Genomic DNA, 13,242 nt, shown 5'->3' with positions numbered 1-13,242 from the left:
CAAAAGAATTTCTATGCTTTAGGCAAAGCATTTGTTCTTCACTTGATTATTTATAGGATTTTATCACAAACATTTTTGAAAATGCAAGAAAACCCGGGAGGAGAGGGATGCTAGTAGACTCAGCAAGTCAACCAGTCAGCTCTCTAATACAAAAAAATCATAATCCAGACAGAGTGCAGTGCAGACCCGGACCCACTCAAAGTTGTGCTTAATCAAGGCAAACAAGAAAAGTAAAGGCAACCAAAACCAACGCCCTTCGCAAGCAGCAGCAGCAGAGGCTGCCTGCGCTACGAAGTACGAACACACCGAGTCACAAGCACACAGCGCACACGCAACCTGAGCGCAACAAGAAACAACACTCTCTCAGAGCCTCACGCTCTGATTCGGCCAACGCTCAAGTTCAACGCCTAACTGCGAAGCCGATCCTCTCACCGCCAGTAGCATGGACGACGCTGGTTCTACTTCTTCACCGTCTGATCAGGGTGCCTCTTCTGGGGCTGATGATGTTCTGGTTGAATCGGGTGCTGGAGCTCTGAAGTCAGACAAGGACCCGAGGAAGGTCGCCAGAAAGTATGATTGGCTTCTCTCTCCATTACATTGTTAACTTGATTTTGCTTCTTTTTTTTCGCTGTTCCTGCATTTTCTTTCATTTATTTTTGTGCACATTACTTTTTCTCTGTTCTGCTCCTGTGAAATGTGGAGGAAAATAAATGTGAACGTAGGAAAATGTGAGATATTGAGTTTTAGTTACGGAAAAGTAATGCTCCCATTAGACTTATCACTCGTGTTTCTGTAAGATGTGGTTTTTTGTTTTTTTTGTTGTGAGAAGTTTTCTTTACCAATGACATAAACCAAATGCTTCTTATCAGAAAGCATGAATGAAATGCTGGGTTTTATGTTTGATTTTGAACTTGAATATCAAAACGCTGTTTTCTAGGTTTATTATTATGTTTTTTTTTTTTTTTCCCAAAATGTTTTTGTTTCTAATTATAGTTCTTCTAAATTTTCATTTTAAAGGTATCAATTGGAGCTATGCAAGAGAGCTTTAGAGGAGAATATAATTGTGTATCTAGGGACTGGTTGTGGGAAGACCCACATAGCGGTCTTGCTTATATACGAGTTGGGCCACTTGATACGCAAACCTGAAAAGAACAAATGCATATTTCTTGCGCCCACAGTGGCTCTGGTTCAACAGGTAAGATGCTCTTCTACCCTTTCTATTCTGTACAACTCGATAATATCTTTTTCGTTGCAATATTTGGTTACCTTTAAGTTCGAGTCTTTGAGATGCAACTTGTAGCTAACTGGTGGTTAGTGGTTTACTCCGAAACAATATAGAGGTGTGCCCTGGAGACTTGACTCTTATAGCAATTGGACTAACTGGGTTTGGTTTTAACAGTCGCGTTCCGTGCTAACTCAGAAGAAGCTATTTTGTAAAGAGGTCCATGGTGTGTTTTGTCAAACTCACCACATCACCATTCAATAGTACCTCGCAATGAAAGAGTATTTGATTTTTATTATATTAGACACGCACAAAAATACTTGTGTGAGTCCTTCCAATCTAAACTGTATGTTCTTGCTATTATCTTCCCATGACTTCTTAGTGCTAATAATGCTATTTCTGTATGGTGATTCAATCAAGGTCCAGCACACATTAACAAGTTTACATTTGTGTGAATCCTTTAATATACCCTTATTTTTCTTGGTAGGAATTACAATGTTAGTGAGAAAACATGTACATTTTAATTTCCATCACTACATGGTTTATTCATTTATTAAAAAATTGCAGCAAGCCAGGGTTATAGAAGATTCCCTTGATTTCAAGGTTGGGATCTATTGTGGAAGCTCTAACCAATTTAAGAATCATCAAGATTGGGAGAAAGAGATGGAACAATATGAGGTAATAATGTTAGTTGATTGATCTGAAAATTTATAAGTATTTATATTTTCCTCTCACAAGGAATTTTTCACCTTCTAATAGATTTAAAGTTGATGTTGCATGTGTCTGTAATTCCACACTCACATGGCCAGCTATATGTATACTACTACATCTTTTCCTTTCAGATATTAGTGCTATTAGATCGACTTAGAGAAGGCTAAGATGAGTGAGATATCATCCGCTTCCTATCAACTTACCAAGTGGAATTTACTTCAAGCAATTAGAATTTTCTAAAATTCCTGCATTGTATAGAATGTATAGAATTTTCTAGCTTTGTGAAAACTATTTATAATTCTTCTTTCTACCAGTTGTGATACAGCTCTCACAATTCTCTATCAATTAGAATAACATTTTCATTTGTGTTGATTTATTTGTGCAGGTTCTTGTTATGACCCCTGAAATACTGCTACGTAACTTATATCACTGTTTCATTAAGATGGAGTCAATTGCATTGTTGATTTTTGATGAGTGTCATCATGCTCAAGTCCAAAGCAACCATCCCTATGCAGAAATTATGAAAGTAAAGAGTTCTCAAACACTTCCACTACCTGTACAACACAAATCCTAATCTGCATCTTTATGAGACTTAGTTTGGTTTGTTGACATGAGTTACCTTAACAAATTTTGTCCACAGTTGTTCTACAAAACTGATGACACCAAACTTCCCCGTATATTTGGCATGACTGCGTCTCCAGTTGTAGGGAAAGGTAATGTTCTTTCAAAGTTATAAATGTTGTACCCTATGAACGTTTACCCATGCTGATCACAATGGTCAGTTCTGTCATCATATCAATTTAGAATTTATCAGGCATAAATCATTGTAACATCCTTACATGCCTGCTACAAGTGTTCTGGTGAGATTACATGTCATTCATACCCTAACTTGTGTGGAACTGGAGTATCTTTGTCTTAAACCAGATGCCATGCCATATAGGAACTTCAAAGAGGTGGTTAGAGTCCCTTCTATCATTAAAGGAAATTGGAAACATTTTTGTATGCTTCTTTATTATAGCATGGGTTCGTACAAATAAACTTCTTTTTTATTGGTTTATATACTGTTATGAAGTATTTAAATCATCTCCTGGGAAATGGTAGTACTTACATTCTTGGATGATTCAATGTGGGTATATATTCTGTAAAAATTTAATTTAACGAGTTTATAATTTAATTTATGATAAGAATTTGATTAAATTCCTCAAGCAATGTATCCAGAGGTAAACATTACAGTTGGGAGATGATTATAAGCTAGGCAGCTGCTAAAATCTTTTGGTTTGTCCATTTCAGCCATCATTAGGATTGGGAGGGGAAGAGGTTTACTGTTGTTTTACGGTCCATTTGCTGCTTTTGTGTCCAAATATAGCTAGATATACACAAACAAATGAAGTAAAGGTTGTTGAAAGATCTAATAGAAGCTTCATCCAGGAATCTATAAGGAGATGGTATCTTATTATGCCGATTATCTTGTTCTATGGCATACCTCTTGGATTCCTGCCTTGCTGGTTGATGATTATCCTTTATGTTGTGTGTTTTCTAGTCATTGTTGATCATTTTTAGAATGCTAATGATTTTTTTGTTTTTTTTAAAAGTGAGACTTGTCTTTTAATTTCCCAATATTTACATGCATGTTTACTCTTTCAGGTGCTTCGAGTCAAGCAAATTTATCAAAAAGCATCAATAGTCTTGAAAGTTTACTTGATGCTAAGGTGGGTTGTGGAAATTTTAAATTTGAGATATTTATGGGTTAGAATCCTTGTCTTTTATTTTCTTTGAAGTAATTCTAGAAATAGTGTCTCCGGAGTGCCCATCTAGTTTATAAGGACCTGTGGAACATATGGCTGTATTCTTGTTTGACATATTTACAAGGTCTTGATTATGATCCTTGCCATGCCAAGGCTTTCTATTCAGGTTTTAAGCTCTAGTTTGTTAACAATGACTCTCTTTATAGCTTGTTGAGAGTATAGAATCCTACATCGGGAATTCTATGCCTTAAGTCACAAAATGTTAGCAATAAACATTTTGAAAACTGCTTAGCCTTTTCTAACTAAAGGTTCAAGAGTGGCCTGTTAATATGAAAGAATCTCTATAGCACTAAAATTTCTTAGTTAAATGTCTCTCCATCAGTACATATTCCAATGCTTTTATAACTGAGTATCACGGATAACATAATTGACTGATCAAAATATCAAGACATGCCCTAGAAGTGGCTCATTAGTTTGGAACCAAATTCTCTTTGGGCTGGCGTTCTTCAGTGGCTGGGCATGCACTATTGCTGTTACGATTCTGGTGCTGCTGATTCTCATAGCTAATCCATAACTTCGCCCTTATTTTGTAGGTTTATTCAGTTGAAGATAAGGAAGAATTATATCATTTTGTCTCTTCTCCTGTTATCACGGTGTACAATTATGGTCCTGTTATAAGGAACACATCCAGTCACTATACCTCTTATTGTACTAAGCTTGAGCAGATCAAACGGCAGGTATGTTGTTTTTACATTTATTTTGGTTCTAGACTGGCTTTTACTTGTTCACAAAGTTTTTGTTCTCTTTCGTGGTTCTTGCTTTGTCATTGACAGTGTATAGAAGAACTTAGTAAGAAGACGAATGACTACCAAAGTGTAAGAAGTGCAAAGAAACTGTTGAACAGAATGCATGATAGTATACTATTTTGCTTGGAAAGTCTTGGCCTTTGGGGAGCATTGAAAGTAAGGAACTTAAATATAATGTTTTTATTGGTTTTGTCTAATTATTTTTTCCTTCCTGTCAGTTTTACTCACAAGAAAGGAGAATTTTTATTAGTAATACTGTATTTGGTATTTTCTTAATTGATTTTTTGTATTTTTTAATATTTTAAAATTATATTCTCTTTTGTTCCTTTTTGTTTCCCTTTCGAAGGCTAGTCATATTCTTTTGAATGGCGATCACTTTGAACGGAATGAACTAATGGAGGAGGAAGGAAATAATGGTGATGATACTGCATGTGTTAATTATCTGACTCGGGCTGACGATATCCTTGCTACTGACTGTTTGAGAGGTAATCTAGTGTGTAACCTTATACAATCGTATTGTGTGGTTCTAATTATCTGTGGATTACTACTTTCACTGTACTTCATTTTATATTTTGATCCATAATCATGAATGAAACAATGTTTGTTTTGTGAAACAACATTTTTTTTTTATAGTAATATTAATGATGAAATTTTATTTTCTTCGTTCCCATAGATGCCATTGCAGCTGATCTATCTTGTGTAGAGATTTTAAAGGAACCATTTTTCTCAAGAAAGCTCTTACGTCTGATTGGAATTCTTTCATCCTTCAGGTTGGTATTTATGGGAGCATCTCTGTCTTCTATGACAATTATGTCATTGTGACTGTCACATGAAAGATAATGAAACATTTAAGCAGTTTCTGAGAAGCATGCAGTTGATACCAAGGTTTTGAGAATCCCAAAAAACTTAAACATGGCACCATGGAAAATCTGAATGCAGTCATCACTTTTCATCTGACCCTAAATATCATACTATTCTTGTACTCTAATCTTCCCTTGCCTTAAATCCTTGACCATATGTGTGGTAGTTAGTAACATTTTAATTAAAATATATTTTTTCCTTTTTTCAGGTTGCAACAAAATATGAAATGCATAATTTTTGTAAATAGGGTTGTTACTGCGAGTTCCTTGTCATACATACTACAACGCCTAAAGTTTCTTGCATCTTGGAAGTGTGATTTCCTTGTAGGAGTCCACTCTAGATTGATGAGTATGTCAAGGAAGAAGATGAACATCATTCTTGATAAGTTCAGATCTGGAGAGGTAATGGTTAATATTTTTATGTTAACCATAAATTATATATACATAATATGATCCTCTGCAGACTGAGACTGGATCTAATTCCTTTAGTTTGTTGATTTGACAGTTGAATCTATTGATTGCAACTAAAGTTGGTGAAGAAGGACTAGATATTCAGACTTGCTGCCTTGTGATACGATTTGATCTTCCAGAAACTGTTGCTAGCTTTATACAATCACGAGGTCGTGCGCGGATGCCTCAATCTGAATATGCATTTTTGGTAAACAGGTGCTTTTCTAAAGTGTATGTTTTATGTTAGCCCAATCTTTTCGTTCCTTTTCCTTTCTAAGTCAGAGTAACTGTTATTTTTTATGTTGCAGTGGCAACCAGAAGGAGTTAGATTTAATAGAAAAGTTCAGAAAAGATGAAGATAAAATGAACATGGAAATTGCTTTCAGAACATCCAGCGATACATTTATTGGTTCAGAGGATAGGATTTATAAAGTCGATTCATCTGGTGCTTCCATCAGTTCCGGATATAGCATCTCATTATTACACCAGTACTGCTCAAAGCTTCCACATGATGAGTATGCCCTCGTGCTGAATTAGTCCCTTTTATTTGCTTTTGCCCATTTCCTAAATAGGCTATGACTTCATTCACTTGAAAAGCTGTGTAAAACTTGTATAATTATAAATTTGAATTGAGATGTATCTCTTGTTGCAGGTACTTTGACCCCAATCCAAAATTCTTTTTTCTTGATGATTTAGGGGGAACCATTTGTCATATAATTTTACCTTCCAATGCTCCAATTCATCAAATTGTCAGTACACAACAATCTTCAATGGAAGATGCCAAAAAGGATGCTTGTCTAAAAGCCATCGAAGAATTGCATAAATTGGGTGCCTTAAGTGACTATCTCTTACCACAGCAAAGCAATCCAAATGTGGAGGAGTTGATGCTAGACTCTTCTGATTCTGACAGTACCGAAGGTTGAACATCAACTCACTTTTAAGACTTTTGTTTTGTGAGAATGTGGGACATTTTCACCTTCACATTCTCACAGGTTTCTTTTATTATTATTTTTAATTCAATTCCCTTTGTCTCCATTTATGCCAGATGAGGATTCACGAGCAGAACTGCATGAGATGCTAGTTCCTGCTGCTCTAAAAGAGCCATGGAGTAATTCGGAGGATCATGTTTCCCTCAGCTCGTATTATCTAAAATTTAACCCTGTTCCTGAAGATAGGATCTATAAAAGCTTCGGGCTATTTGTCAAGGCACCCCTCCCAGTAGAAGCTGAATCGATGGAACTTGATCTTCATCTGGCTCATAGTAGATCTGTTATGACTGAGTTAGTTCCATCTGGATTTGCAGAATTTGGCAAAGATGAGGTAGACAGTTACTTTAAGAAAAATAATATTTTTGCTTTTGTCTCTCTCTCACCATTCTGAATTTCTTTTTGCAGATATTGCTGGCACAAAATTTTCAAGAAATGTTCCTCAAGCTTGTTCTTGACCGGACAGAATTTGTTTCTGAGTTTGTTCCATTGGGAAAGCATGATTTTAGTCGATCAAGCTCATCAACATTCTACCTGTTGCTTCCTGTGACTTTGGGTAACAATTATAAGATAGCAAGCATAGATTGGAGGACTATCAAAAAATGTTTATCATCTCCAGTTTTCAGGGCTCCAGGAGATGCTTTGGGCAGGAAAAGTCATCCTTCGGATATACGACTTGCATCAGGTTACAAAAGCATAAGTGATGTTAAGAATAGTTTAGTCTATGCCCCATATAAGAGTACATTTTATTTCATCACTGATGTTGTTCAAGAAAGGAATGCCTACAGCCCATATAAAGACTCAGGCACTTTAAGCTATGTGGATCATTTAATTAAAAAGTAGGTAACTGATTTTCTGTCCCCTTGAATCCATTAATGTCAGCATGAATTCATTCTGAGCAATGTTATATTACCTTGTTCCATATATTTCTGGTTATTGAAAAGAATTTGAAGGGATATACATGAATTTTGGCATCCATCTTACGTTACTCATTTATTAATCATGGGAATTTTGCTTAAATGTTCCAAGCAGGTTTCACATTCATCTTAAATACCCTGAGCAACAGCTTCTGCACGCCAAACCACTTTTCTGTTTGCATAATTTGCTACACAACCGAAAGCAAGAAGATTCAGGTAATTTGAAGTGTTGCCTTGTAGATTGCTTCATTTTTGTCATACTAATCATACATACATACTTACATTTATACATGCATGCATATTCTCATGCGTATACATGTTATGCTTAAGAATAATACTAGTCTTACCACATTTTTTATACCACATGATGTGGCAGCTGATGATACCACATCATGTAAAATACTAGTTTCTGTTTTTCTAATTTTATTTATTAAAATACACTTCATTCATTTGATTGATGTGGCATATGATATGGATATGCCACATCATGTGGTATAGAAATGTGGGATAATAATGTGGTAAGTGTAGCATTACTCTATGCTTAATGATGCAGTAAAGTTATGTTTTTAAATGTTGGAGGAGAAAAAACTATGGTTATCTATAGAACAGTAACAGAATTTCCAAAAAGAAAGAGTGGAAGTGATTCAGTATGTAATTTATGTTGTTTGTGAAGAAATATGGCCTTTATGTGAATTGAGTATTACTAAATACTAATGTGCATCATAGAATGAAGATATTTATGTGCTTACAAGAAACCTATATATGATTATAATCTTCAACTTCAGTAGGCTGAAGTACTTTCATTCCAGCTTAGGTTCCTAATTTTATTCCTCTCCTTTTTCCTTTCCCATGAGAATATCAATTATAATGAACAGCCTTTTGTTTGACTTTGGACTCATCTGAATGTTTATTGCATTTGGTTGTGTTTGTGAGTGTTTTCCATTTAAGTAATAATATTGAAGTTTTTAATGTTATCAAAACAGGACCTCAACAACTAGATGAGTATTTTATTGACTTGCCTCCTGAGCTTTGCGAGTTGAAGGTATTAGCCTTTTCAAAAGATATCGGGAGTTCAATATCTTTGTTACCATCAATCATGCACCGTCTAGAAAACTTGCTTGTTGCCATCGAACTGAAGCATGTATTATCTGTTTCTTTCCCGGAGGGAGCTGAGGTTACTGCTGAGAGAGTAAGGCCTTTCTCTATAATGTTATTTGGAGTTTTTTGGCCATTGCACTACCCAAATCTTCAAATGACTAATCTGAATCCTGTGGCGTTGAATCTTTATACAAGGTTCTAGAAGCACTCACAACAGAGAAGTGCCAGGAGCGATTTTCCCTTGAAAGGCTTGAGATACTTGGTGATGCTTTCCTCAAGTTTGCAGTTGGACGACACTTTTTCCTTTTGCACGATTCCCTTGATGAAGGTGGACTAACAAGGAAACGTTCTAATGTGGTAAACAATTCCAATTTATTCAAGCTAGCCACAAGAAGCAACTTGCAGGTATGATTTTATTTTTGGAAATGATTCTTATTTTCTAAATTTCGTTTATCTATGATCTTTTTAATATGCTAAATATTTTTGGTTTTGTTTGCTTCTCCCTCTGCTTGATATTCTGTAATTACTTTGTACTTTAATTTCTAATTATCTTTTAGCGATTCTTTAACAATAAGTGATCTTTGAATGTTTCTATATGGGGTCTGAAATTGATTACAAATAAAATCAACCCTTTGATGCTAATGCTCATGGTCTCTTTCCAACCGGGATGATAGGTGACAAACATGCTATCTCTGAAGTGCTTAAGAAATAAATACGTGAATTAAATTTTTAGGACTATTCTGTGGAAGTAATGATCATCTGTACAAATAAAGGAGTTTGACATGGAAGTGTTTTATTTCTGCCTAATGCTGTCCCCTCTCTGGTTCAGGGACCTCCCAACTTGTTTAATTTGAAAAAGCTTTGGGAAATTTGCTTCCTCTTACCTATGCTAAATGTTCTACACTCACATTGAGATCATTCTCTGAAAAACAAAGCACTTTTTCCATTTAAGGGTTTTTTATTTTTCTGCAATTATAGTGCATTGCTCTTTTTTTCAGGTATACATACGGGATCAGTCATTTGAACCCTCTCAGTTCTTTGCTTTAGGCCGTCCTTGCCCAAGAATTTGTGGGAAGGAGACAATAGGAGCTATTGATTCTCAAGGTTTATGTAGTGTTGTAAATCACACAAATTCTAGTGAGGTCAGATGTAGTAAGGGTCACCATTGGTTGTATAAGAAAACCATTGCTGATGTTGTTGAATCCCTCATTGGAGCATTCGTAGTTGACAGTGGCTTTAAAGCTGCAACTGCATTTCTTAGATGGATTGGCATACAAGTAGACTTTGAACCATCACAAGTTACCGAAGTATGCATAGCAAGCACTAGATACATCCCACTATCTGCTTGCATGGACATTGCTGCCCTTGAAAATTCATTAGGGTATCAGTTTGTCCACAAAGGTTTGCTCTTACAGGCATTTGTACATCCTTCTTACAACAAGCATGGAGGAGGCTGCTATCAGGTATGCCCTCTATAGACATTTTTGCTTCAGTTGTGGTTGTGAAACATAAACATTTTCCTATCTGCTTAATAACCTTGTCATACTACCCGGCACTTGTAACAATTCATATTATGCCCACTTCAATCTGCTTTGCATTGATGGTTTTGATCAGAGATTGGAGTTTCTTGGAGATGCCGTCTTGGATTACTTGATCACCTCATACCTGTATTCAGTTTATCCAAAGTTGAAGCCTGGTCAATTGACAGATTTGAGATCAGTATCTGTGAATAATAAAGCCTTTGCTAATGTTGCAGTAGATCGGTCCTTCCACAAATTTCTAATCTGTGATTCTGGTAGCCTTTCAGAGGCTATAAAAGTTTATGTGGACTTCATCGACACCCCTGCATCAGAAAGGGGTCTTCTTGATGGGCCAAAATGTCCAAAGGTATGCATTCAGATTTCCATGTTACTAATTTTCAGAAGTAAACCCATGCCATGCCAAGTCTATGACTAATTAAAAAGGAAAACTTCCATCCAATGCATTTTTTATTTTTAGATGATATTTCCTGTATATGCAATCGATAACATGGAGTCATAAGATGTACACCATCAACATTAAAGTGTCATGCTTGGAAAATGTAATTTATTATTATTATTATTTTTTTCCAGTGCCATCCTCTTTCATGTAGTATCGTCTACTGACAGGAAACTTTGTAAATAAAGTTGTTTATATCCTTTCATTTTGAGTGGTGGAAAGAAGCATACCTCTGGATTTTTTTTTCTCCTTTGTTTAGATGAATTGAAGCATGCCTCTGAATTAGTAATAATTCTTCATCTGAATCTTTAATGATTAAAATTAATGCTTCAGTCTCTGGGCGACTTGGTGGAGTCCTGTCTGGGTGCAATTCTTCTTGATACAGGGTTCAATTTGAACCGTGTTTGGGAGATAATGCTATCCTTTCTGAAACCAATCATGAGCTTTTCCAGCTTGCAGCTTAGTCCTATTAGGGAACTACGGGAACTTTGCCAAGCTCATACATGGGATCTTCGGTTTTTACCATCAAAGAAGGGTAAAACATATTCAATTCAGGCAACAGTGGAAGGGAATAATGTTCGTGCAACTGCTTCCTCGACTAGCTTGAACAAAAAGGATGCTATTAGAATTTGTGCAAAACTGATTTTCGCCGAGTTGAAGGTAAAACTGTATGCTTTGTGTTCTTCATGCTACACTGATTATATTGTGTCTAACTGAGAGACGGACCCAGGTGGCTCACCTAGGTTCCAGCCCACCCATGTTATGAGGGATGCCTTCTATTGGTATAGGGCCATCTGAGTTTGGGTTCGAAAATATTACCCCACTTTTATCATGCACATAATGAGCAAGCAGAAGTGTCACATAACGAAATTGTTTTCATTTTATTGCACTAACGTTTTGATGTAAGTGATTATCTTGTTTAGACCTGCTGTTTTGTCTCTGAAGATACTTTCTTTTGCTAGAACTGTTAAGTTCTGTGACGAAGCCATAAACATGGACTGCTTCATCAATTGTCCCAATACCTTATTTGTAATATATAGTACGTTTTAATACACATAAGTATGACCTTTTATATCGAACATTGTGACTTACGATACTAGGATAAGCAGACAATTTCCCTTTTTTGGGGGGATACGGTACTTATTTCACCTAGATTCGATGCAATTAACTTCTAATTTTGGGGCTCATTTATTGGAATTGCAGGCTCAAGGAAATATACCCAAGACAAAATCTTTGGAGGAAGTCTTAAAGTCAAGCAGTGAGATGGAAGCTAAACTTATCGGATATGACGAGACACCAATAGATGTTGTGCTTCCTGATGTGATTGGATTTGACAAATTAAATGTACAAGAACCTTGCCGAAGAAATTTTAATTCCAAAATGCATATCAAAGAAGAAAGAAATGGTGACTCCTCCTGCATTAAACCTGTACTGCAACCCCCACCTTCATTTGAAGCAGTCAAAATACAACCAAGTGAGACCAGGGGAAATCCCAGCTGTGATGCTAACTCACAAGCCAAAGGTACTGTTAATGTTTCTTGTACTAGCAGGGTATCAAGTATGGAGTATTTCTCAAATTTTCTTACTCTCAGAAAATCTTCCAGGCGGATCACACAAAGCAACAGCAAGAGCTCGTTTGTATGAAATCTGTGCTGCAAACTATTGGGAACCACCTTTGTTTGAATGCTGCAATGAAGAAGGACCAAGCCACTTAAAATTGTAAGTCTATCATATTATAGCGATAATACTAAGGTGTGTATTTTCGGGTTTAGGGTTGTTACTGGTAGTAAGATCTTTTTTCAAGTGAAAAATTTGCAGTTAAACTTCTATACTGTTTTCTTATACACTCAATTCAAACCCTTTACAGGTTCACCTTCAAGGTTGTAGTAAAGATAGAAGAAGCTCCAGATATGATATTAGAGTGTTTTGGATCACCTCATGGGAACAAGAAGGCAGCAGCAGAGCATGCAGCAGAAGGGGCACTTTGGTACTTGAGAAACGGAGGGTATATAAGTAGTAGCGACTAAAATGGTCACAATCTTTTGCCCTGGAGACTGAAACCCAGAGAACAATTTTTGTTTTTGTTGATGATTGTGAGTTGTGTGCTGAACACAAAGATACATGCCCGATTCTACAAAAAGTGCATGTGTGCGTCTATATATGCATATGTGAAAATGTTCTTCTGCCAATCAATATGGCACGTTATGTTGTCAAATTGTCAATCTTAATCATTAATTATGCAAAATTAATGATTCAGATTGACAACGTGACAACACAACGAGCCACAGTGTTTGGCAGGAGAACATTTTCATACATATATAGGAATAACATTTTCATACATATACCACATTTTCATATACATAGAACGTTTCCATACTCGACAAGAGAATATTTGTACAAACAGATATTCATATCTAAATGCATACACGTATGCTGATTATGAGTGATTATTACTATAGAGACTCATTGT

The 13,242-nt window shown here is 36.0% G+C and overlaps 1 protein-coding gene across 2 annotated transcripts; it reads left to right on the top strand.

Annotated features, from left to right (window-relative positions):
- On the top strand, positions 101–13,230 carry LOC18771645 (dicer-like protein 4). 2 transcript variants are annotated; one of them, XM_020569132.1, is made up of 25 exons: positions 101–570; positions 1,018–1,195; positions 1,790–1,900; positions 2,319–2,459; positions 2,574–2,646; positions 3,578–3,642; positions 4,272–4,415; positions 4,512–4,640; positions 4,831–4,969; positions 5,158–5,254; positions 5,554–5,746; positions 5,850–6,010; positions 6,103–6,309; positions 6,447–6,712; positions 6,840–7,114; positions 7,189–7,619; positions 7,813–7,913; positions 8,681–8,886; positions 8,991–9,200; positions 9,794–10,258; positions 10,410–10,682; positions 11,106–11,432; positions 11,976–12,294; positions 12,365–12,491; positions 12,640–13,230. In XM_020569132.1, exons 1-25 carry the CDS (start codon positions 443–445, stop codon positions 12,797–12,799), a joined length of 4,926 nt encoding a protein of 1,641 aa, XP_020424721.1. In that variant the 5' UTR covers positions 101–442; the 3' UTR covers positions 12,800–13,230. The 2 variants fall into 2 exon arrangements, with proteins under 2 accessions (XP_020424721.1, XP_020424722.1); XM_020569133.1 differs by having other exon boundaries at positions 443–570; positions 12,377–12,491.

The sequence above is a fragment of the Prunus persica genome, chromosome G7 (assembly GCF_000346465.2).
Source record: "Prunus persica cultivar Lovell chromosome G7, Prunus_persica_NCBIv2, whole genome shotgun sequence".
In the NCBI taxonomy this organism is placed as follows: Eukaryota; Viridiplantae; Streptophyta; class Magnoliopsida; order Rosales; family Rosaceae; genus Prunus; species Prunus persica.
The sequence above is the reverse complement of the archived record's forward strand: the minus strand, read 5'-3'. Positions and strand labels throughout refer to the sequence as shown.